The 23,289-nt window shown below is 40.4% G+C and overlaps 3 protein-coding genes across 6 annotated transcripts in view; 1 reads left to right on the forward strand and 2 right to left on the reverse strand.

The window, feature by feature from the left end:
* si:ch211-266o15.1 (zinc finger MYM-type protein 4) overlaps positions 1 to 6,261 on the reverse strand; it is a 33,678-nt gene extending 27,417 nt beyond the window's left edge. The window contains exons 1-7 of the mRNA XM_061062666.1: positions 5,861 to 6,261; positions 3,565 to 4,123; positions 2,517 to 2,569; positions 2,283 to 2,432; positions 927 to 990; positions 526 to 722; positions 189 to 313 (exon numbers count right to left, since the gene is read on the reverse strand). Coding sequence (XP_060918649.1) covers positions 189 to 313; positions 526 to 722; positions 927 to 990; positions 2,283 to 2,432; positions 2,517 to 2,569; positions 3,565 to 4,123; positions 5,861 to 5,899 — 1,187 coding nt within the window. The 5' untranslated portion in view covers positions 5,900 to 6,261. The remainder of the gene's footprint in view (positions 1 to 188; positions 314 to 525; positions 723 to 926; positions 991 to 2,282; positions 2,433 to 2,516; positions 2,570 to 3,564; positions 4,124 to 5,860) is intronic.
* adprs (ADP-ribosylserine hydrolase) lies at positions 5,464 to 10,817 on the forward strand. 2 transcript variants are annotated; one of them, XM_061062672.1, is made up of 6 exons: positions 5,464 to 5,582; positions 8,079 to 8,175; positions 8,273 to 8,480; positions 9,027 to 9,214; positions 9,722 to 9,822; positions 9,959 to 10,817. In XM_061062672.1, exons 2-6 carry the CDS (start codon positions 8,108 to 8,110, stop codon positions 10,348 to 10,350), a joined length of 957 nt encoding a protein of 318 aa, XP_060918655.1. In that variant the 5' UTR covers positions 5,464 to 5,582; positions 8,079 to 8,107; the 3' UTR covers positions 10,351 to 10,817. The 2 variants fall into 2 exon arrangements, with proteins under 2 accessions (XP_060918655.1, XP_060918654.1); XM_061062671.1 differs by lacking the exon at positions 5,464 to 5,582 and adding an exon at positions 7,199 to 7,624.
* Positions 10,818 to 11,392: 575 nt separating this feature from the next.
* zmp:0000001267 (b(0,+)-type amino acid transporter 1) lies at positions 11,393 to 21,948 on the reverse strand. 3 transcript variants are annotated; one of them, XM_061062669.1, is made up of 6 exons: positions 21,219 to 21,948; positions 14,786 to 14,919; positions 13,729 to 13,858; positions 12,535 to 12,659; positions 12,341 to 12,428; positions 11,393 to 12,235 (listed from the first exon to the last, which is right to left on the reverse strand). In XM_061062669.1, the coding sequence occupies exons 1-6, from the start codon at positions 21,915 to 21,917 to the stop codon at positions 12,005 to 12,007; spliced, it is 1,407 nt and encodes a 468-aa protein (XP_060918652.1). In that variant the 5' UTR covers positions 21,918 to 21,948; the 3' UTR covers positions 11,393 to 12,004. The 3 variants fall into 3 exon arrangements, with proteins under 3 accessions (XP_060918652.1, XP_060918650.1, XP_060918651.1); XM_061062667.1 differs by lacking the exon at positions 21,219 to 21,948 and adding an exon at positions 17,849 to 19,034; XM_061062668.1 differs by lacking the exon at positions 21,219 to 21,948 and adding an exon at positions 16,615 to 17,822.
* Between the last annotated feature and the right edge of the window lie 1,341 nt (positions 21,949 to 23,289).

The raw sequence follows: 23,289 nt of genomic DNA on the forward strand, positions 1-23,289 counted from the left end.
CCAGCCGTGGTAATCAGACTTTGCAGGGTTTTATGTCCAAGAAAAAAAAACACATTCTGTTGTCCTTAGCTGAGTAATCATTGTTCTTTTACTGCATGATTGATCTGCTAATATTTAAGTTCTTAATTTCCCAGGAACAAACTTTTAAAAACAACAGGATGTTTGAGGAAGTGGAAACTGAGATGTACCTGTTGCACTGGAAACAGGATCGGTTCTTGGGGGCTGGAGGCAGATGGCCGGTCAAACAGACTGTGGAGCAGAAAAGCTGAGTCGAGCCTTTTCTTTGGAATGCTGTTTGACCTTTCAGCAGAACCTACAATCACATTCAGAGCAAAGACACACATTAATGAAGAGATGTAACAAAGCTACATCAACATGATCATTTCTGCTGATGTGTTGACCTAAATGCAGGGTTAGTTTAAACTTTAACATTTAGAGTAACAGTGTTGAACTTTAATAATATGCACATTATGTAGTTAGGTTTTTTCTTTCTCAAACATTAGCAGGAGAGGGATAACACTGTACCTTAGAGCATCCACTGCAGCGAACACTACCAGGAACTGCGGGCGGAGGTGGACGTGGAGGCATCGCTGCCAGAGCATGAAGTGAAGTTGGGACAGGAGCCGGTGCTCTGACGGGGAGAGGAGCCATAGCTTGAAGCACAGCACCTCTGCCCTGAATAAAAATGGTTGGCGGAGGATGGGCTTGGACTGGTGCTGGCACTTCAGTAGATGAGAGGGAAAAGGTCGAGCAAAGAAATTCAGATCTCTTTTAATAATAGCAAACATGCAGGGAACATTTTGAATTTTTAAAGCCACTGAAGTCTCTGGGGCATTTTGTTTCAGTAAGGAAAGACTACTAACAACTAACACACACTGCAGAAAAGTGAACTCCTATTGTCAGTGTGAATAAAGAAATAAACTCACTAGTAGGAGTTGAAAAGGTGTTTCCACCACCCACAGAGTAAACAGAGCTGATCCTGAGCTCCTCCTGAAATGAGAACATAAAAACAAATTGGATTTTGTTTAGTTGTTAATTATTCCTTCCTCACCCGTCCAGGCAAAACGGTCCACTTATTTCAGAAACAAAAGTTATTTTGGGGTGTAAGATAATGTGTCTGTATTGTTAATAAAAATATAATGTCAAAGATTATATCTTAATTGTTGTTTTAACAATGTGCAAAATGACATTATTGTGCATGTCACTCATTTAGCAAAAAACTGAACACAGTCACTGAGGTTCATTGAGAGCACATGCAGTGTTCACGCATCACAACAAGTCAAACTAGAGCAGGTACCTGCATGGCTGAAGTTACAAAAAAACCTGCATGGCTGAAGTTGAACACAAACATCTCCAGCCTCTGAATCAACATCATTTAGATTTAATTGCTATACGATCCCCGCCTAGCAATTCAATCAAACGACGTTGATATCAGCCTTCTCACTCGCATGGAGATGGTTTGGCTACGAAAAGACAGAGGTTGCTCAAAAGACGTCAATCTGCAGATTGTGTTTAAAAGCGGCTGCTGTTAAAGATTGTGATCAGACCTACAAATCGCACAAAATAATGAACGAATATGAAACGCTTCAGGAGTGAGCGGTCATCCACAGCCGAGCAGCGCAAAACAAAAACACACTCAGCATACTTCGGGAGAGTCATAAAAAAAAAAAAAAAAGAGTGCCTTATGACAGGAAGGCCAACAGATGGCAAGAAATACCAAACGCTGTCACCAATTACATTGCAAAGGATACAGTGCCGATTCAAGCGGTCAAGAGAGATTGTTTCAAACATCTTTTGACTACTTTGGACCCAAAATACACCTTGATGTGTCAAGTTTAACATGCTCTCCTTTTAGTATTTGTTGGTCTTTGTAGGATTATTTGAAGTAAATCCTGAAGGCCACTTTGAATTGGTTTACTCATACTTGCAAAGTTTGATCTCAATACTTCGTCCGGTGATTTCAGTATTGTTTTGAAACTGTATTTATTTGAAAGACTCAGTTATAAGTTACTTAATAAGACCTGTCTTTCTTTCATTTTTTTATTGATATCATTAACCAAATCTAAAATACTGTTAACAAGAGTGAAATAGTACAACACAGGACTCTACACACACATTTTGAGGATTTTTCTTCTTGGGATGTAAAATATTGTTGATAATCATTATCAACAAAATCCAAAATATCAAGATATTATTTTTTGGGGGGGAATATTGAACATCCCTACACAGTACTCCACTAAAACAGCTTGTGCATGATGATGACTCTGTCTCCTGACACCCACCTCCTGCTGCTCCAGCTCCTCTTTGATCTGCTTGATGGAGCTCTGAGGCAGTAAAGCAGCATCGTAGCCCTCATCGATGGGTTCATCTTTTATATTAACAGCTGGAGACGTGGGGGGATTACTGTCCTCCACTGGAGCTGCTTCTGATTGCTGAAACAATAGAGCATTGGTAATTATCCACTGAAAAAATATCTTCAATGCAGTTCCTCCTTAATAATCTTTAGAGATCATTACCTCTCCTTGCTGGCTGTCTTCGGTCTCCTCTGTCTGGTTCAGGGCGCCCGCATCTAACAGAAAGTCAGAATTAAAAACGTTCAATAAAAGTCAAACACACTTAATTCAATCATTTAAAGCACTACATGCTGTTCAGTCCATCTCTCAATTGCCTGAATGTCAATGTTTAAAGAAACACAAGCAACACAATTAAATACAGTAATAGTAGTTTTTTCACGTAATGCCACTTTAAATCTTGTTAAACTGTCTAGTTAAACTCTAAAACTGCAAATGTGTCCATTAAAAACTGGGAAACTGGGACCATTAAGCTTTGCTGCACACCAGCGTTGATTAATTATGCAGGACAGGGTTTCATCCTGACTTTAGTCTCCAGCAGGGTTGGTAAAGCTTCTACAAGGCTAATCCAGCAAAGCTAGCAGTTACTCTACACGACTGAAGTCTCCAGAGCCAAAGACGAAAATGTTAACAAGCTGAAAAGTACAGCGTGTGATAAAGTCTCTGAATCTTATGTGTTGGTTGTTTTTCCCATAAATGAAGGCCTCATAAGCAGTCACCCAGTGTGTCAGAAGTCAGAACCGTATGAAGAATATTCTTAATGCTTTCACACATGCTGCTCATTCTGAAAACATCAGGAGTTTTTTGCATGTGTGAACGCAAACTTCTACTTTATCCGGTGTTAGTCCTGCTAGCCCCCTGGTATTTCTTTCCCGCAGCAAATTCCAGTGAGCTTATGTGAGAAAGCAGCAGGATATTATCCAGAGAATTCACCTCGAGCGTGGTTAAGTTTATTCCATGCAGCCGTTATACAACCATAGACTGTATGCATGTGACATGTCTCTGTGCATGTAACGAAGCGGCTGCATTATGATTTCCCTCCACTTGTTTGTTATTCTCTGCTCTTTTTATGTGTGTGTGTCATGTATGAACAACCGGATCAGGAGGATTTCAGGGGCAGTCCTCCTGAATCTCTCTAGAAATGTTTAGGAGTGCATATATGAAACGGCATCTTTGATACAACTGTCTAATTCTAATGCGTATGCAGCTTTACCTCTGCTGTTTTCAGTTGTGGGGTCCTGAGAGGAGTGGGAGGTATTAGCTGACCCACTGCTTCCTTCTTGGTCTTGCTCTTCCTCCTCCTCTCTTGGCGGGGGGGCAGCTGACGGCTGGCTTCCTTTTCTCTTTGCCTTAGCTGCATTGGCTTCCTCTAGGCTGCCCAATGGCAGAGAAAAGTGCCAATCTTCATCCTCATCTTCTGGTTCAAATGAAGGAAGACCATCTAGGGCATTGTCAAATGCCGCCCCTCCACTTCCTCCTCCTCCTTCTTCGTTGGATCTCATAGTAAATGAGGACGGTCGGTCAGATGAAGGGGTGGATATGCCGGGAAAGGATGACTCTCCCGTCCTCTCTTTTGTCTTCTCTTCTTGTCTGCTGCCGTTGCTATTATCGTCTTCAACCGGTGGGTGCTCCCCTGTTCCTGAAGTTTCATCTACACCCTTTGTGTCATTTTGTTCTCCGCTCCGGGAGGAGGAGGCGGAGCCCCTGGAGGAGTCTGCAAATTCTCCAAGCCCCATCACTTCGTCAAACACTCTGGAGAGGCGCTCCTCATGCTGTGGGGAGAGAAAGTTTGGTTAAAAAGGGATTTCAAGAAGCAAATGATCACTCTCACAGACAGTGATAACTTAATATGTGTTTAGTTATCAGTGTTAGATCGAGCTGAAAGTTCTCTATATTCCATTCTAAGTTGTGTAAGAAGCCTCTCCCAGATACAAACTGAACAACCTTGATGATCTGTTCCTCTTCATTTGAATAAATTAGATTAAAGTTCACTGAGCTAGTATTGATGTCATCCAGACCAGTAAAATCATGATCATCATTTCAATCACTGCTACCATTGTAACAGTACTATGTAATACAGTTGCCCAAAAAAGGTTTCCTTCATCTCATTAGCTTAAGCCGTAACTAAACCACATTTTCAAAGCCAAAAACTTCCACCTTATGCAATCTCCCAAAACCACCCAACAACAACAAACAGCAGGATGAAATGTAAACCCAAAAACACATGTACTACTCCAGTTATTACACTGATAGTTCAATTTAAAGCTAATATTGATCTTATAACATACAGAATAAATGATGGCTCTTCTCTATTTCAACACTGTGCTAGTGAGAAAAATTATGCAAAATACGAGGGCCAATGGCTGATTCAACAAACAGGAAGCAAGCCCCTGTTAGAAATATTATTCAATACAAATGCCCCTAACTTCTCATCAGTTTTTGAAATGCCTGCATGACAATATATGTTTTGGCCTAACTTCTGCACACATGCCAGCTCTGTTTTCATCCACTGTAAACTGATAGTTGTAGTTGTTCTGCCCAGCAGGGGCCCCTAGTGTACACACAACCAGCCCCCAGTGTAATGTTCAATACAACTTCCCCCCAACCTTCAAATGGGGGCACAAGTATAGATTTATAACACAACAGGGACACCACCAAGAGCAATAATCGATCCTATCTACACCAACTAAACGGCAGGGTTTTTGGTCATTGAATGAATGAATGAGCAAATAAACAATAAAGAAAAATGAAATGTGTCTGAACATACTGTGTGCAGTCTATTGTTTTTGTGAAACTGCCATGAGTAATTTTAAAACCACGTATTGTAATATTGACTCTATGTAATGTTGACATAAGCAATGCAATAACAAACAATTGCATCAAAAAACATATAGATCTGATAAAAGGCTCTTTATCTGAATAGACTTGATGTTATGAACAGATGCATCATAATGTGTGCAGGCCTCAGGATGGGGCGTCCCAACAAACTCATTCAATTCATACATTTCAAGACATTTTATTTACACGTCTAATACACATAAACCAATCAAAAACACGTTGATAGTTGCTAGACTATTTGCATAAAAAACAGCATTGTGCCTCTTAAGTCGACATACAACTTAAAGGAAATCTGGACTTTTGTCTTGTTCGCGGCTCCGCGGTGCAGACTGTGTGCATCCAGGATTAACTTCACACAAACATGCACAGGGCTGGGATCAAAAGACCTTTGAGGTTCATAAGAATGCATGCATTATGTTGTTTTAAATATGTCATTTTCTTTGTAATACAGTCGACGTGTTGTTAAAAGGTGTTTTGCATGCAGGCGTGCTAAATAGCGAGCTAACGTTAGGGGGTGTAAGCTAGCTAGCTAACGTTAGCTTAAATATGAACATCTCGACTGGAAACAAGCTGACTCTATAAAACATGTCGTATGATATAGCTACATACCTTTATCAGTTCAACTTGCCGTCTATTGATGCTTTAACCATTTATCACGAGTGCATTCTTACCTGTTGTCTTTTAATTCTACATTCCTCTGAATCCGCCATGTTTTAATTATGCTGCAAACGCCGCCTTTCAAAACACCCACCCACCTCAGGGGTTAAAAGTCAGGAGAACCCTAACAATAACCTTCTGTACACTCAATGAAAAGGTAAGCCAGACGGAGAAGGACAAGTTTTAAACAAGGCATCTCCTTAGGTATTTGGATACTTTTTGTAGCTAAGAAACCATCCTATAAACAAAGCGTTTAAATAATATAAAGACGGCCGTAAAGCCACTCCTGTCTGTGGAAAAGACGCAGAAATGTGTGCCTTTGAATGCATAGTCTGACAATGAATTCAATAAACCTCGTTATATTTTATGGCACTCCAAGTGCAACAACACATCCCTGCTTTGTGAAATGTAATTCCTGAAAAAATTCTGCGCAAAATGGGTCAGTACGGTAATTCCAAATAGAATTAAAAAAAAAAAAAAGAATATCAATTTTTGTGACTTCATCGCATTTGGACTTACGAGTTTCTCCATTCAGCACCATTATGAAACTGATTTTAGTTCAATGAAAAATCAGTGGTTGGAAATATGTCATTTCCATCAGAGGGACAAAAAATGACTAAAGTATAATTAAATAAGTAAATGTTGGGAGAAATGCATACAATAATGTATAAATAATTAAATAAATGCATCAATAAATATATAAATGCTGAAAACAATACATCAATGAATAAATAATAAATACACTTTGTTAATGAAAAAGGCTATTTATATATTTTTACATGTATTTATTCATTTATTAGCATATTTATACAGTTATATATGTATCAATGAATACATTTCCACATTAATTGAGTTATTAATTTATTTCCGTATTTTTACATTTACACATCTATTTATTTCTGTGTCCAGGGCGTAAGAGGAAAAGTATATATGGAAATTTGCTTCTGTCTGTTTTTCCAAATTGACTAATCCTACTTCAGTAATGTTAGGACGGCCCACTTAATTTACATATTTACTTTTCCTTGTACATGGACACAGAAATAAATATATGAATATATTTATTTATATATTAATTTTTACATTAATTGTTGCATTTATTTATATATATATTTATTTATGCATTTATTTATTTATTTATACTTTAGTCATTTTTTGTCCCTCATATCAGAGTAGCTCCTGACCATAGATTGTAAATAGCTCCAGGCCAGCAGAGGGCGATCTTAACAAATGTACGGCTGCACCGCAACATGGCTTTTCAAATAGATCGGTCGCATTTATTGTATCCATTTCGGTATCTGGCGCATGCTTAGTATAGAATCCAACACATCGGCGCTGCCAGCCTTCTGTCTGACATTACAGACAGCGTCTATGTGAGTGTATTTCTATGTGCGGCGACCCGGAGCTTTCATCGGGGTCAAACAGGCATCCAGACGTTTTCAGGAAGCAAAAGTGGGGAGGAGTTGGGTCTAACATTTGTTGTTGTTGTCACCTGGGCTGAATCCAGACAGCTACCTGTCTGAAAGACTGTCTAGTCAGCGGACCAGCGGAGTGTTTTCTCGGTGTAGTTTTAAGTCTTCTCCCCAGCGGATGAATGGCAATGACGGCAGTGAGAGCGGTGGCAGCGGGGGGCCCGGCGTCTTTGTCCCGGTTTAGAGGAGCGCTAGTGGCGGCTGTGCTGGGAGACTGTGTCGGTGGGGAGTTTGAAGGAGCAGAGGAGGTTCCCATGGAGAGTGTGCTGCAGCATCTCAACAGCCTGGACGACGAGACCAAAGGAAATGGTCAGAGAAAGCAGCAAGAGAAAGGCTATAATACCAGATTAGTCCACTGCGATGCGGATGGGGAGTGGTGGGATTTACATGCAATTACATGCTAATCGCTAATATTTAACCTACTTTACTCTTCTACTATGTGGGTTAGCCTGACAGGTCTAAAACCACATTATCAGTTAAGTGGGTGACCAACATTTAGGCTATTTAAACAATGTGTTTATTCTGAATGACTCACATCAATAACTCTACCATAAAGTATTGTAATATGATAAGAAATGTTGACATACTCAAAATCTCTAATCTACAGAACAAACGACAGATTATTTCAATTGGCCTTTTGTCCTATCACCAATATATCAGTGGAGGCCTCATGGGTGCGAATTTATAGACCTTAGTTCAAAATCTGTGCACAATCCGTGTAGAAAGTGTTAATATTGAATCTTCATCTTCCTGTGTGTGTAAGGTGTCCTGGAGTACAGTGATGACACGGCTATGGCACGCTGTGTGGTCCAGTCTCTACTCACTCGTACAGGCTTTGATGAGCAGGACATGGCTCGCAGGTTGGAGAGCTTCTTTGTACAGTATAAGTGTATATATTCTCATTAAGGCTTGTGTTAAAAACACACAGATTGAAACCCTGATGTCTCACCGCTCTAGGTTTGCCAAGGAGTACAGTGCATCCCCAGGTCGTGGTTATGGTTCTGGAGTGATCCAGGTGTTGAAGAAGCTGTCCTCCCCTCAGCTCAGTGATGTGTACCAGCCAGCCAGGGACCAATTTAATGGTCGAGGCTCCTTTGGGAATGGGGGTGCCATGAGGGCGGCCCCCTTCGCACTGGCTTTCCCTGACCTGGATGATGTCAAAAGGGTGAGAGTGGCTTCAAATCATCCACCTCTGTTGTGTTTGCCTTTGTTGAGAATTTACAAATTTTTGGGGGAAAATGTCTGTAGCACTTTTCTCTTTCACTCTAGTTTTGTAACAAGTGAATTATGAGCTTACAGTTTTGGGGGGAAAAGTTTAGTTGTGTGTCACACTGCATAATCAGAAGTTCAACAGTTTCAAACTCAGGTAAAAAAAAAAAATCAAGATTTATTTTGGGCGTTTGCCTTTATTTTTTAGATAGGACAGTGGGGCAAGAGTAAGAAATCTGTGATAGAGAGTGGGGAATGACATTTGGCAAAGGAGCTGCAGGCCGGGCTTGAAGCCGGGGGGCTTAAGACTTTTTTTAAGTCCACCAACAAAAAGTCAGTTTCAAGTTATAGGAATTGCATTTTCATCTCTGCAGTCAACAGTTTTGTCTTTCTAATTATTTTCTTCTTTTCAATATCTCTTGAGTAAAACTAGCTCAGTGAATTAAAACACATCACTAATGACTGACAGGTTCATTTATTTGTTTTTTTGTTTTCTCTCCAGTTCGCCCACCTTGGTGCCATGCTAACCCATTCCTGCTCTCTGGGATACAATGGGGCCGTGCTGCAGGCGTTAGCTGTTCACCTTTCCCTGCAGGGGGCATTAGACCTTCCTCAGCAGTTCATCAGCCGCCTGATCACAGAAATGGAGGAGGTGGAGGCCAATGAGGCAACACGCAACGATGCCAGAATGTGAGTACTTCAAAAATCAAGCCTTCCTCATTGCTGCTGTACAAATCAGTTTTTATTTGAACACAGAGAGCTGGGTTAAAGACAATAACACAGTTCTTTGGTTAGGATTCCTCTTGTGTTCTTCGTTCACAAGTTTTTTCCTTCTAGCTGAATTATCTGTAGAAGTAGCCTCATCTTTCAAATAAACGCACCTGGTAAGTAATGAAGTAGTTGCAACCATAAAATGATTCTCTAAGTGATTCTCTGATTGTCTTTAGTGGGACTTCCAGACCCGTGAACCAAGCACCTTCGTTTGCTTCTGTTTACTTCCAGATGTTCAATGACTAAACCACTTCCATAAAAACCATATACTATACAGCACATACTACTATAAACCATATAGTATTAAAAAAAACATTTTCAAGAAACGCTTAAGAATGTATACACATTTTTTGACAGATATTATGAAATGTGTCTGTTGGAGTGTTATTCTGAATGTCTTACTTTGACTTTGTGTTTTTTGTGCAGCCTTAAAGAAGCAGAGAAGCCATTCTGTGAGCGCCTCCACAGGGTGAGAGACCTGATGGGAAAGAGCAAGGTCAGCATAGAGGAGGTCATTAATGAGCTAGGTCAGTATCTGGTTATCTTCATCCTGACTTTTTCATCAGGCTTTTTTTTTTCTTCCATCCATCCATCCATCCATCCATCCATCCTTCACTGCCCTGTTGTGTTTTTTCTGACAAAACTTTCTGTCTTCTCTTCCAGGTAACGGCATAGCAGCTCTCCACTCCGTTCCGACCGCCATCTTCTGCGTCCTCCACTGCCTGGAGCCGAGGGAATGCCTTCCAGAGAGCTACGGCGGCGTTGAGAGGACGATAGCATACAGCCTGGCCCTGGGAGGGGACACAGACACCATAGCATGTATGGCGGGGGCCATCGCTGGGGCCCACTATGGCATCGAGGCTATCCCACAGTCGTGGATAAAGTGCTGCGAGGGGGCAGAGGACGCACACGAGGATGCAAAACGACTTAAAATGCTGTACCTCCAGTCGTCACAAGGCGGAGGGATCGGGAAGGGGGAACGGAGCGGAGAGGACTCATCCGAAAGGCGGTCAAAGGCTTCTAACGGCACAGAAAAGAAAACCGAAGCCGACTGATTCTATAGCTGGAGTTTGACAAAAAGACCCGTGAACACAAACCCCAATTACACACACTCTGTTACCAGGGAACCTTTTATCTAGAACAATCAATCCAACACAAAGTTATTTTATTTGTCTAAACAGCTCATAGGCTTTTCCTTTTCATAAATGTATCAACATGTGATGAAATAAAACAAATCCCCTTCAGTTAGAAAACAGAATATTGAAGCTGAACAAGCTAAAATCATCCGAGTGACAACAGACAGAGAAGAGTGACAGTTTGATAACTATCACAGATCCTATACTTTATATTCACAGTACATTATGCACACACACAAACACTGACTTCTCTCATGCCTGTGCCCCATTCCTTTTCTCGTGTTGAACCATCTTTTGTCATGTGAAAGTTGCACTATGAATTGGCCATGTCTTGTTCTATCCTTTTGGATAACAATTATTTAATAAACTTTTTTTTTTAATCCACATTTTCTGTTTTAATGATCATTTTTTTAAAATTCAAGATCCAAAAAGGAAACATTTTCCAAAGAGGGTCAGCTCAGATGTTTTAGATGTTTTTGAACCACTGCCTTACACGAAGGTGAAGTAGTCAGCGTACAACCTCTGGCTCATTCTCGGCTCATCTCTGCAAAGTTTTCAACTCAATACACTGTCTTACCTGAATAAAGGCTTAAGATAAAAATAAAATCTAGCTCTTTTAGACTTTACCATAGATAGGCTGTATGTAAATATAGAAATGAAATGTGTAATGCCAACGCACCAACATGATCCCAATCTTTGTTTAACATGTTGACATGCTCATGTTGATCTGTTTTGAACACAAAGTGCAGCTGGGTACAGATGGGATAGTTTCACAAGAATAAAATTATAAATTGAAGAACTGAATGTGCTGAAATTTTGGCACAGACGGAACAGATAATCAATAACAAATCAGGTTGTGCCAATTGCATCGGTACAACATTTAAAAAAACAAGCTGTATTTCCTTTGATAGTCTCCTGAAGCACAGTTATTGATGTAATATATTTGATTATTTCACATATATTATTTAACTGAAACATGTTTTATTTGAAATTGCTACAGGCAGAAAAGCTTCTTTTGACATAGTTGTTTTGACGGATCCACTCAGAGTTACTACAGTGTAACATGGAGTGCTTTACTCATTGTGATGTCAGTGAGTTTGTTGCACGGCAGCATTTTCTGCACCATGACAGAAGCTCCTGTCATGGTGCATTCTCTTCTTGTTCCCCTAAAATCAGAATGTTTATCTATTCAAGGAGCAACATTTAAAGGTGTTTACCAAGTATGCCATTTTCATATATCTGAAATCTTAAATCTATTGCAACAAATATCTATTATAAAAAAAACAATAGACACAACACAGACTGAAACGTTTGATTTCACAAATAAAATGTAGTTTCTTTCCACATGTGATCTTTGAAATTAAAAACAAAGCCTTTATGTACAACCAAACTTATCAATACTTATTGAAGCACTCTCCAGGCAGATTGTGGTTACCTGCACCCTTCTGCCACTGTTATAACTGTGCACCCTGTAATAGTAGAAATGGGAGGTAGTTAGCCAAACCCAGGTGCACTTGAAAAGTAATAAAACTGAAAAAACACCTCTTTCTTTTTTTTGATTTGTCTGCCCAAATCAAAGGTTTTTCTCTGCTGGGGCGACCTCTAAGAACAGCTGCAGGAACACGGTTAACTTTGTGAGCAGTCCTGGGCAGAGCTTGTAATGGATGAACGGTACGTATAATATAGCACCACTTAAGACAAACAGAGCTACATAGAGGTATTCAATCTGAGGGTCGTCTATGATAGGGGCCAGCACCAGGAATACTGCTGCGATGAGGACCAGTATGGGGAGGATAATTGGCACCTATGGAGAGATGAAGAGACACACACAGACTGAGTCTCACCCTGTTAACAAATTAAAAATCTTTGTGTTTCATGATGGTGTTGTGAGAGAGTGTGTGACACAGACCTTATACGGCCTCGGGAGCTCCGGCTTCTTAATTTTGAGATAGAGAAGTCCCGACAGGGTGATGGCGTAGAAAAACCAAGCAGTGAAACTAACATCACAAATAAGAGGAATGTCAAACATGTAAACATTTTTTACAACTAATACATACAGAAATCATTACAAATAAGGTCATACAAAGAAGAATGGGCTGTCACCTGAAGAAGTTGACAATACTCTGAAAGTCTCCTGGGATCAGCACGATGAGAGAGACGATGGTTGTGAAGATCAGGGCTGGAGACGGAGTCAGTCTGCGGACGTGAGCCATAGCCAGAATATCTGGCTACAAAAAGAAACACATGAGTCAGGGTGAATCTCTGAATTCTTATACTGCACAATTACACAATATATCATACTGTGTTTCCTCATACAGTGAGCAAGAGATTTTTTATTTATTTACCTCAACTGCAGAGGGAACAAAGCCTTTAGTTAAAGGTGTTGCTTTGAGAGTTTTCCATTGTAAAAACTATTTCTTCCTTCATCTGTTTCATATTTAAAGCCCTCTAGAGTTTCACCCATAGATTGTTTGAAACATGGAAATTATGTCAGGGATGTCACCCACTGGTCTCTGAAGACGTGTTTCATATAGGCCAACAATGGTGGTTGCCATGTTGGAAATATCTAGCTCTAACTTTGGATCAGTCTAACAAAAGGGAAAGGGGTGGAGAGGAAGAAGGCCTTTAGCATCCTGGCAGACAGCTACGACGCGCCTACCTGGCAGTCAAATCATCCACGCCTCCTAATTATGGGTTAGGGCTGAAATATCACCAAAATGGATGGGTTTTTGAAGAAAATCACTCCCTGTACAGTTTTACCAATACAGAAATTAGCTATTCAGCCACTAAACATTTTGAACCAGGCTGTAGGAGTGTATTTCTGCTGTAAAAGGTGGCATTTTAACATGAGATTAAACAGGGATCCGTGGTTTTTGAAGGAAGCATTAAATAGACACACAGGGAAATGCCCTTCCACATTGGCTTCATTTTTCCGCACCAGAGGCTGCTGCTAAGTTTCAATGAACAGAATCACTTAATTTCTTATCAAAGCTATATCATGCAAACGTTGTTCTAACATGTTGATGAAAAACAAGTCAACTGTACAGTTTCTATGTTGTCAAAATGTAGCAACTGCTACTTAAAGACTTGTTACAAAAAATAACTTTTTGGAATTTAACATTAAATTGGTGTAGTTTGTGCATGTCTGCATAGCTGTGTTTTTCCTCCCACAAGCTTTTTAAGACTGACCCTTCATTTGTTAATATGAACAGTATTTCTTGGCCTTTCTTTTCGTTTTGGACCCCCAGCTAGTATTTGAGGAAACACAGTATAATCATAAGGAGGAGAGATTCTCACCATGTGTCCTTCCCTGGCAGCAACGAAGCACACACGGCCACCGCTGAAGAACGTACCATTCAAGGAACCGAAAGCAGAAAGTGCTGCAGCCAATGACATGATCCAGCCCCAGCTGCCTAACACCTTATTCCTGATGAAAAAGGTTAACATGCTCACAAATACTCCCACATAGTATTTCCAACTGTTAAAATCCACTTTGGCTATCTAATTAGTTTTTCCTTCCCTGTTGAAAATAATTTTCAGTGATTTCAAATTTATGTCTTTTCTGTTTGTTAACAGTGCAAATAAGTATTTAATAACCTACTACCTGCATGGTACAGTCTTTTGATTTGCTCTTACTGTACGTCAGTGACAGATGTGATTTAAGGGTAACTCACTAATTAAAAAATCAAAATAACTATGAATTTATTCACATAATAATACAACATGTTTTATTATAAAATTGCAACTTAATTCTGGTAATATTCTGATTTTGATTCTGATTTTAATCTCTTCTACTTTGTTCTCATAATATTACAACTTTATTCTTGAAATCTCTGACACTTTTCTTTAAAGTGGCCTTCATATTCTGTTAAAAATAAAAATTCTGAAAATGTAAGATGCTAACCATTTTGCTAAGAATATTTATTCGGATTATGATCATGCTATATCACACTTCTATTGACATTTGCTGGCTGTAGGACACAGCATGGGGGCATGTGACGGACAGCATGGTGAAGGTTTGTTGTTGGATTTCTCAGATTTAGAATATAAAGAAGAATCTCTCTCATCTGACCATTATTCAATTTAATTGGTCACTAAATGGTTAGTTAAGAAATGCTTTGCAATTCATATTACTCCTGAGGGTAAGAGTTAGCACATACAGTTAGCAATGTTAGCTTAGGTACTACTTTGTCGTTGTAAGCATCAGGCTTTGCAAACTTCTTACATAGTTAGAAGGCTATTTGGTTTTAGGTTTGCTGTCTGCTTTAATACCAGAAGAGTTTTGTCTACATGTCTACCAAGTCCCTGATCGTTCTGCCTGAACCTGTGATGTAAACATCAGGCGTAGTCTTACCCCCAGGTCACTGCTACTGCAGTGGAAGACATGAGCTCTTTAGGCGTCATTACTGTCAGGTAGCTCACATTCACCAGCAGATACAAACCAGTCACCAGGGAAATGGCTATTATTACCGCCCGGGGAAGATTCACCTGGAAGTAAAAAAGGCAAAATCATTCATATATTTTAGCCAATGTAAACAGTAAATGGACTTGAGCTTATATAGCACTTTTCTAGTCTTCCGACTCCTCAAAGCACTTTTACACCGCAGGTCACACCCACCCATTCACACCCTTTCACAAACTGATGGTAGCGATGGTCACTATGTAGTATCATCCATCAGAAGTAACTAATCCCATTCATACACCACCACTGAAGCAGCGGGAGCAATTCAGGGTTAAGTGTCTTACACATCGGACATGTTGCCCAGCTGGGGATTGAACCCTTGACTTTCCGGTTGAGAGGTGACGACTCTACCAACTGAACCACAGCTGTCCATGTATACCCACTTGCATGACGGATGTTTGATAGTCACCCTTGTGTAACAGATTGAGCCAGGAGTCAGGTCAAGTAGAATGAAATAATAAAAACTTGGACTGAATAACACAACCCTTACTTGAGCATGCCAATGATTAATTCAACGTCCAACCATTTTCAAAGATGTATTAAAAGATCTTTCAAGTAAATATTCCATTTATTTTAATGTTTCCTAGTTCTCCATACAAAAGGTTATGACCTGTATAATACAGCACTCTCCTTAAAAGGTGTTTTAGTCTATTATGTTATATCATATTGTATATTATATCTGTCGTGTATGTTTATAACACTTACAGCTATATATTTTTAACTCCATGAAAAAGCCTGACAAGGGGCAATTAGTTACAATCTTAAGTGCATTTTTTAGATGTTGAACTGCATCGCCTGCAAAAAGAGATTCATCAATATAAAAGATAACTAAGTCAAAAGAGCTTACATTTTAGCAAAAGGGGATTTTAGGTGCATAAGGAACTCTGTTTGTAAAGTCTTGCAGTGATATTCTGCACAGTAGATACAAACGTTTTAGATCAACCACCAATGTTTAAAACATTAAGCTGAAGATACTGTAACTTCTGAATTTCAGTAAAAGAAAATGTTTAACCAATGTCAAGGATCATGAAAATGTCCCATTGCTTATGAAGTATCTAATTCCCACAAGAAGGCGGTTAGTATACCACAACATTTTAATGCAGAGTCTTAATGCATTTGCATTTTCTATTTGGAAAGTTTATTATTTCTTCAACTTCTAGCAAGTAGCTCAAATTCCCTGGTACACCTCTACAGTCAGTGTTTGTATTTAAAACCCTTCACTAAACTATACCTGGAAGAGTTTGCTTGCCTTGAAGAAGCTTTGTGTTGTAATAATTTTACAATTGTTTATATGTATTTTTGTGATCTTTCAACTGCTGCTTGTTGATATAACTTTATGTTCTACTATCTCTGCACACATGATAACAACACTGGCGGTGAAACACCTTCATCAGTGAGATAAGAGCACAATTGCAGCAATTAAAATGTTTTCTTCTTTAAATCCAACCCTGAGTGTGTATATGTTACTTTGCAATGACACTTCAGTTAGAGAATCATTTCATCATTTTAACTTCAGTTCAGAACTCGTAGACAGTCAATAGATTGATCAATTATTGACATTACAAACCCAGCATTTAGCATTAAAGCCACAACCTTTTTAATCCTCCCGGTTTGGCATGAAGAAATGTGCCATGTCAGGTCACGAGAGGGAATACATTTTTTTTGGCAAAGAAATCTTTTGTGGACACAAACATGTAAAATCCAGCTTCTCACATTCTCACCTCTGGTCTTTTGAGCTCCTCAGTGACATAGTTCAGGTTGTACCATCCAGCATAAGACCATAAACCTTGATAAAAAGCCATTCCTAGAGTGCTCAAAGAGTACCGAGTGCCTTTAAAAGCATGCTCAACTTTTAGATTTTCCACAATGACATTGTTGTTCTGTATGGCCTTCACTATGCCTCCAATTATAATAAAAGTCAACGCTAGCACCTTGGCCACCAAGAAGACCACCTGGATTCTAATGGCCACACGGACATTTAAGACATTTACAAAGGCAACAACCAGAATAGCCACAGCTGCAGCACACTTCACTACAATCTGAGGAGGAAGGCAATCTGTATAAAAAGGTGCTGTGACATACTCTGCAATGCTTATTGCCATAGCTGCAATGCCGAACGGCCTCACAACCAGGATGAAAGTGATCGCAGCAAAGAAGGCAGGACATGGTCCATAGATCCTCAAGATGTAGATGAAGTCCCCACCAGATTCAGAAATGATGGTCCCAATCTCGGTGTAGCACAGGGCTGCAGTCATGGCTACAACTCCTGCAAGAGCCCAGATCACCAGACTTGCACCAGGGCTTCCCACATAGCCCAGTACAAACTGTGGTGACATGAATATACCAGATCCAATCATAGTTCCTGAAACAAGTGCTACACCGCCAATCAGCCCTATTTCCCGTTTCATTTTCAGGGCTTCGGGTTCTTTGTCAGCCATGGCGACGTTGATCAACAAGCACAAGATGAAGATACTGTAGTTGTTTTTCACCCTGACAGTGGAAGCACCCAGGAATAAGAAAGATAAGGAAGACGATACAAATCTAAATACTGTAATAAACTATTTTTGAAAAAGTTACTGGCCAAGAGGCACTAAAAGAGCCCCATAAAAAAGATGTTAAATATTAACATATACTGTATATTTGATATGACCTATATATCCCTACTTTCTGAACATGTTCACTCTTGTACGGACTGCAGTTTTTCTCAAACATCTGCCTTTGTATTCGTGTGATCTACTGTCCAGCATTGCTTTTAGATGTAACCTAAAGAATATCGATTACTTGTTTTGTTCGGTTACTGATTGTTTGCCAAATGTAAACAATAAGCATTATATGATGAACCACAGTCTTTGCAGATAGTAAGTACTTGATTGCAGAGTAAAAGTAGACATATATCAATCAAACAGCATCACTGTATTTTGATCATTCATTGAAAGTAAACAGGGAAATTCTTACTTCTGGATGTTTCAGCTCCTCAGTTAAATAATTCAAAGTGTTCCAGCCATCATAGGACCACAGGCCCTGGTAGAAAGCAATTCCAATTGAGGTGACACCAGTATTTGTTCCCTTGAAAGAGTTATCAAAATTTTCATTGTGTCCCTGGAAAAGCATCACAATACCTCCCATTATGATCACCGCCATTGTCAGCACTTTGACAGCCATGGAAACCACCTGGATGATGGTGGCCAAGCGGACACTGAGACAGTTCACTATGGCCAGCACCAGGATACTCCCTGCAGCCACGCACTTCACCACCAGTGTTGGAGGGGTACAGCCATTGTAAAAGGGGGCCACCACATATTCTGCAAAGCTCAGGGCAATTCCTGTGGCACTGGCAGGTCTCATGACAATGACGAAGCTGAAGACAAAAGTGAAGGCCAGCACCCTCCCAGACGTCCGCAGGATGTAGATGAACTCTCCTCCAGACTCTGGTATCACTGTTCCCAGTTCAGCATAACAGAGCCCCCCAAGCATGGCAATTATCCCACAGCAGGCCCATATAATAAGGCTGGCCCCAGGACTGCCTATAGTCATTAGAACATACTGGGGGGAGATGAAGATCCCAGAGCCCATCATGGTTCCAGCGATGAATGAGACAGCCCCAACTATCCCCACTTCTCTCTTCAAATTGAGTCCTTGTCTGTCACTCTCCATTGTCTGAGGATATCTGCTTCTTTGAAGGAAACTGGACATACAGGGAGCAGACTAAAGATTAACGATTAACTGTTGGGTAACGTTAGAGCCATGTCCACAATAAAAGGCTAAATCACCCTTCAACAGCCGCTAAACAAGGCATGCTTGTCATTATGATAAACATTCATTTTTCCTTCTCAAAGATATGACACTCTTGACCACATCAGCTCAGTATGTGTCACTGCAGACACCCCATCAATAAACCTGTAAAACCCTATCTTATCCTGACTCGTGAGCAAGAGTATCCTAAGATATCTGAACTCCTTCACCTGAGCTTCACCTTGGTTAACTAGGTTTCCATACCCAACGTGATACCTTTACGTCAATATTACAGAACCTACAGCAGTTTTTAGTCCAGCTACACAAAGAATGTCTCCGCTATTCATCTCCTTACACTGGCTCCCAGTTACTGCTCACATCAGATTTAAAACTCTGCTGCTCGCTTACAAAACCCCTCCTTACTTTAACTCTCTGATCCAGGTCTACACTCCCTCCCCCCCACTACGCTCTGCCAATGAAAGGCGTCTGATCCAACCTTCACAACAGGGTCCTAAGACGCTGACTAGACTCTTCTCCTCTGTCGCCCCCCGGTGGTGGAATGAACTTCCAAACTCCATTTGATCTGCAGAGTCCCTCTGCACCTTTAAGAAAAAGCTAAAGACCCAGCTCTTTCATGAATACCTACTAACTTAATGATGATGATCTCCATATTATTGATGATGATGATGGTTGTGACGATGGTTTTTGTTTGATAACGATGACTTATAAGATGGTTTCTATACTGATTAGAGCTCTCAAGAACTGCCGTCAATGTTGTGCTTTACCTCTGGTCACTTCCTGTCAGCACCTGTGTGTCCAATCAGACTCAAAGCTGATCGTTTGCTCTTACTGACATTGTTCCCTTTTTTCTAGATCCTTGCTTGTGTTGTACTTACTCTCTGATGTACGTCGCTTTGGAGAAAAGCGTCTGCTAAGTGAATTGTAGAATTGTAGAATGTGGCAATGGCCCAAGACAACCCAGAAGATACAGTTGCAAGCCTTCCTCAAGTCCTCAAATCACCTGACTAGATGGGTAAACTCCAATATCCTTTGTAGCTTTGTGAGAAGAAAGTTATGGTCCACTGGTGAATTACCATGAAGAGTCAGCAATTGTGGCAGCATTGGGATGTTTAGAACCTGCCTCACAGCAAGTCAGTTCTCGGATCAAATTTCTTTCAGTGTAGAGTTTGCATTTTCTCCATGCATGCTTTGGTTCTCACTAGGACCTAGAGCTTTTTCTAATTTAACTGGTCACTCAAAATGCTGTCTGTCCCTATGTATCAGCACTCTGATTGAGTGGTAACCTGTCCGGCGCATGCCTTGGCTCTCACCCAATGTCAGCTTGGATTAGCTCTTGTCCACCCCAAATAAATGAATCATTAATAAAAAATTTCTTTTCTAGCACCCTGCTATAAATGTCCTCAGGAAGACTGAACAGTGCTATGCTCCCACGACCACATGGTCCCATAATCACTATGCACCAGGATAAGAAAGTGAACTAATGAACTATCAATTACACTAACTGATCAAATAAAAAGTAACAACATTTGATTAACAAAGAGTCCCTAATGAAAGTGATGAATAAAGTGTTTATTAGGCATATTAAATACCATCATGGGGTTTTTCAAGCAGATTCTCAGTTTGCTCACTCTTCCTGCAGCACGCACACAACCAGTTTTGGATAATTGCAGCAGTTACTAAAAAACTAAATTCACACACATTTCTTACTTTTTTGGTTTAACAGCAAATGAACAGGCATAATGCCGCAGATGATCAAGAGAAAAACTTACTCCGTTTGGTTAAGAAACCTGATGGAGGACAGAATACTGACCTTAAAATATTACAAGTGTTGTCAAGACAAGGCGGCAACCTCCAATATTTTGGTCCAGACGGATCATTTCTTTATTGGTACACACTGCACAGGGGTGGTTGTTTTTTATAAATCATCCATTTTAGGCCAAGAGTTATGCATACTTTTTCATTATTCCGGGATGGGCTGGGTTAACATGCGCATCTACTACACCTCAGCATGGGGTCGTATTCACAAAGCCTCCTAAGTACTAAGAGCTGCTTTAGTGACAAAATTCTAAGAAAATTCTTAGAATCAGGAAATAATTTTCCCTCAGTTAGGACTAGATCCTTGTAAAGATTAAAGTTATTCACAAAGTGTCTTAGCCCTGAAGAGAGCTCCTAAGGTGTAAAACTGTGAGGAGGACTTTTAACAGGATGAAGAGTTTCTCAAGCTGAGGAGAAATGTTCTCCAAACACCCCTTGTTGTCTCCTCCTCACTGTTATTCTATGGCCAATAGTCCTACTTTATAACATGTTGATAGTAGTTTGAAAAGTTTGAACAATAATTGAATTGAATTATCTCTGTGTGGGTGGTCTGGTGGTTTAAATTATTCACTTGGTAGCTATAAACATTAATCCTTCATCTAAGCATCACTGTCTTCGACCTCTGAAGATACTTTTATTACTTTATTGTTTTAGTGTGGTGGTCAGGTGGACGATGTCGACCAGCTTTCCTCTTCTTGGTTACTCAATAACTCCTTCGGTGCAATAACACTAAATCCCCACATATCCTTTCACCTACCTCTGGACGTTTCAGCTCTTCAGTGACATAATTGAGGTTGTTCCAGCCATCATAGGACCAGAGTCCCTGGTAGAAAGCAATACCAATTGGATTGATGCCAACATTGGTGTTTTCAAAGGAGTCCTCGAAGGTCTCAGTGTGACCTCTGATAAGCATCACCACACCTCCCACTATGATGACAGCCAGGGACAGAACCTTGGCCACCATGAAAAACACTTGGAGTGACATGGAGAGGCGTACATTGAGGCAGTTCACAATGGCGAGCACCAAAATGGCAGCAGCAGCCACACACTTCACCACCAGTACTGGAGGCGGGCAGTCTGAATAGAAAGGGGCCACGACATACTGGGCAAATCCCAGTGCCACGCTAGCAACGCCGGCAGGTCTCACAAATAGGACAGAGCTGAAGATTAACATAAAGGCGACGACTGGACCGGAAGTCCTGAGGATGTAGATGTACTCCCCGCCAGATTCTGTTATGACAGTGCCCAGCTCAGCGTAGCAGAAAGAGATCATTATCACCAGTACACCACAGGCCGCCCACACCACCAGGCTGGCTCCGGGGCTGCCGATGGTGGACAGCACAGTCTGCGGGGTCATGAAGATCCCAGATCCAATCATCGTCCCTGCGATGAGGGAAACGGCTCCCATCAGACCTACTTCCCGCTTCAGGGTGAGCTTCTGCGTCTTGTCCTCCATGATCACAGCAGATACCGAGTGGCTGTCAAACAACCTTTTCCAACAGAGAAACACAAAACAGTTCTGTGGTCAAAGTCACTCTGTAGCAACTCAGGGAGTTAATAATTATGTGTTTTGCTCACACAACGGACAGTTTTTATAAGCCTGTTTTACCTTGTCCCTTATCTTTTTAGAAGGCATCTGGGTTAGCCGTAATCTTTTTGGCTCTGCTACCTTTGGTTTTAAAAGAAGTTCAAAGGTGCAGTCCACCCAGGTAAGCTGGGCTCTGAAACCTAGAAGTGAGACCTCAAAGATCCTCTCACTCTATTCTCCTGCTTTACAATCTTTGTTATTTTTGTGCTTTTTAAGTCTGTATTTGACAATGAAATTGAATAATATTCATGGAGATTGCATCATGGACATCATGGATGGCTTGCCTGAACAACACCCCCGACACCCCCTTGCTCCCTATCCCTCTTCCTGCATTTTATCCCATCTCTCCCCCTATCCCTTGTCAAGCCCGGCGCAGTCTAGGCCTGTGAAGACTGTTTCGTCATGAGCCGGGGATCCGGCCGAAGATTTCTGCCTTTTAATAAGACAGTTTTTTCTTACCACTGTAACTTTTGCTGCTTTGCTAAAGTGCTCATGATGGATAGGCCGGATCTTTGTAACATAGCAATAAGTAAGGTCTTTTACCTCTTTTTTGTAACATAACAATAAGTAAGGTCTTTTACCTGCTTTTTGTAACATAACAATGAGTAAGGTCTTTCACCTCTTTTTTGTAACATAACAAAGAGTAAGGTATTTTACCTGCTTCTTGTAAAGTGTCTCGAGATAACACTTGTTATGAGTTGACGCTATACAAATAAAAATTGATTGATTGATCACTATAATGTCATAAGAAGAATTACATCATAGGAGGACTTTGTCTGCACCTGAATGGCTTTTTAAATACTCTCCGTATAGCATCGGGGTATTGGGGTAACAGTTCATCCTTTAAGTACTCTGATGGTACAAATAGTACTTAGGTACAGCAGAGATTGCACAAAGGTGGTCCTATAACAACCCGGTGGTTATTCAGTGTAGTTCTCCTTTGAGTAAGGACACCAATAGTTTCTGCTTCATTGCTTTTGAAGACGGTTGTATGTTTAGTGATACATGGCGTCCAGGGAATATACCATTGAAAACCGCGCAGTGCAGATAACATCACCATTACAAGTTTGGGTTATTTATGTATTTTGTATTTAAATGTATTTTTTTCCGCTTAATATCATATTCCTGTATTTCTTTTGGATCTCTTTATTTTATTTGATATGTTCATATTTAATCTTCTCTGTGATTGTTAGTTGTTTGTTGTAGTGATTTTGTTCTGATCTATTTGAATGTTTCTCTC

The sequence above is a fragment of the Labrus mixtus genome, chromosome 18, assembly GCF_963584025.1.
Source record: "Labrus mixtus chromosome 18, fLabMix1.1, whole genome shotgun sequence".
Taxonomy (NCBI): domain Eukaryota; kingdom Metazoa; phylum Chordata; class Actinopteri; order Labriformes; family Labridae; genus Labrus; species Labrus mixtus.

Coding starts and splice junctions, on each gene's coding strand:
- adprs (XM_061062671.1), top strand. CDS start 7,438: ATGGCAATGACGGCAGTGAGAGCGGTGGCAGCGGGGGGCCCGGCGTCT. Junction 7,625..8,078: donor CGACGAGACCAAAGGAAATG/GTCAGAGAAAGC, acceptor TGTGTGTGTAAG/GTGTCCTGGAGTACAGTGAT. Junction 9,215..9,721: donor ACACGCAACGATGCCAGAAT/GTGAGTACTTCA, acceptor TTTTTTGTGCAG/CCTTAAAGAAGCAGAGAAGC.
- zmp:0000001267 (XM_061062667.1), bottom strand. CDS start 18,586: ATGTCCAGTTTCCTTCAAAGAAGCAGATATCCTCAGACAATGGAGAGT. Junction 12,429..12,534: donor AGTATTGTCAACTTCTTCAG/GTGACAGCCCAT, acceptor TTGTGATGTTAG/TTTCACTGCTTGGTTTTTCT. Junction 12,236..12,340: donor AGCTCCCGAGGCCGTATAAG/GTCTGTGTCACA, acceptor ATCTCTCCATAG/GTGCCAATTATCCTCCCCAT.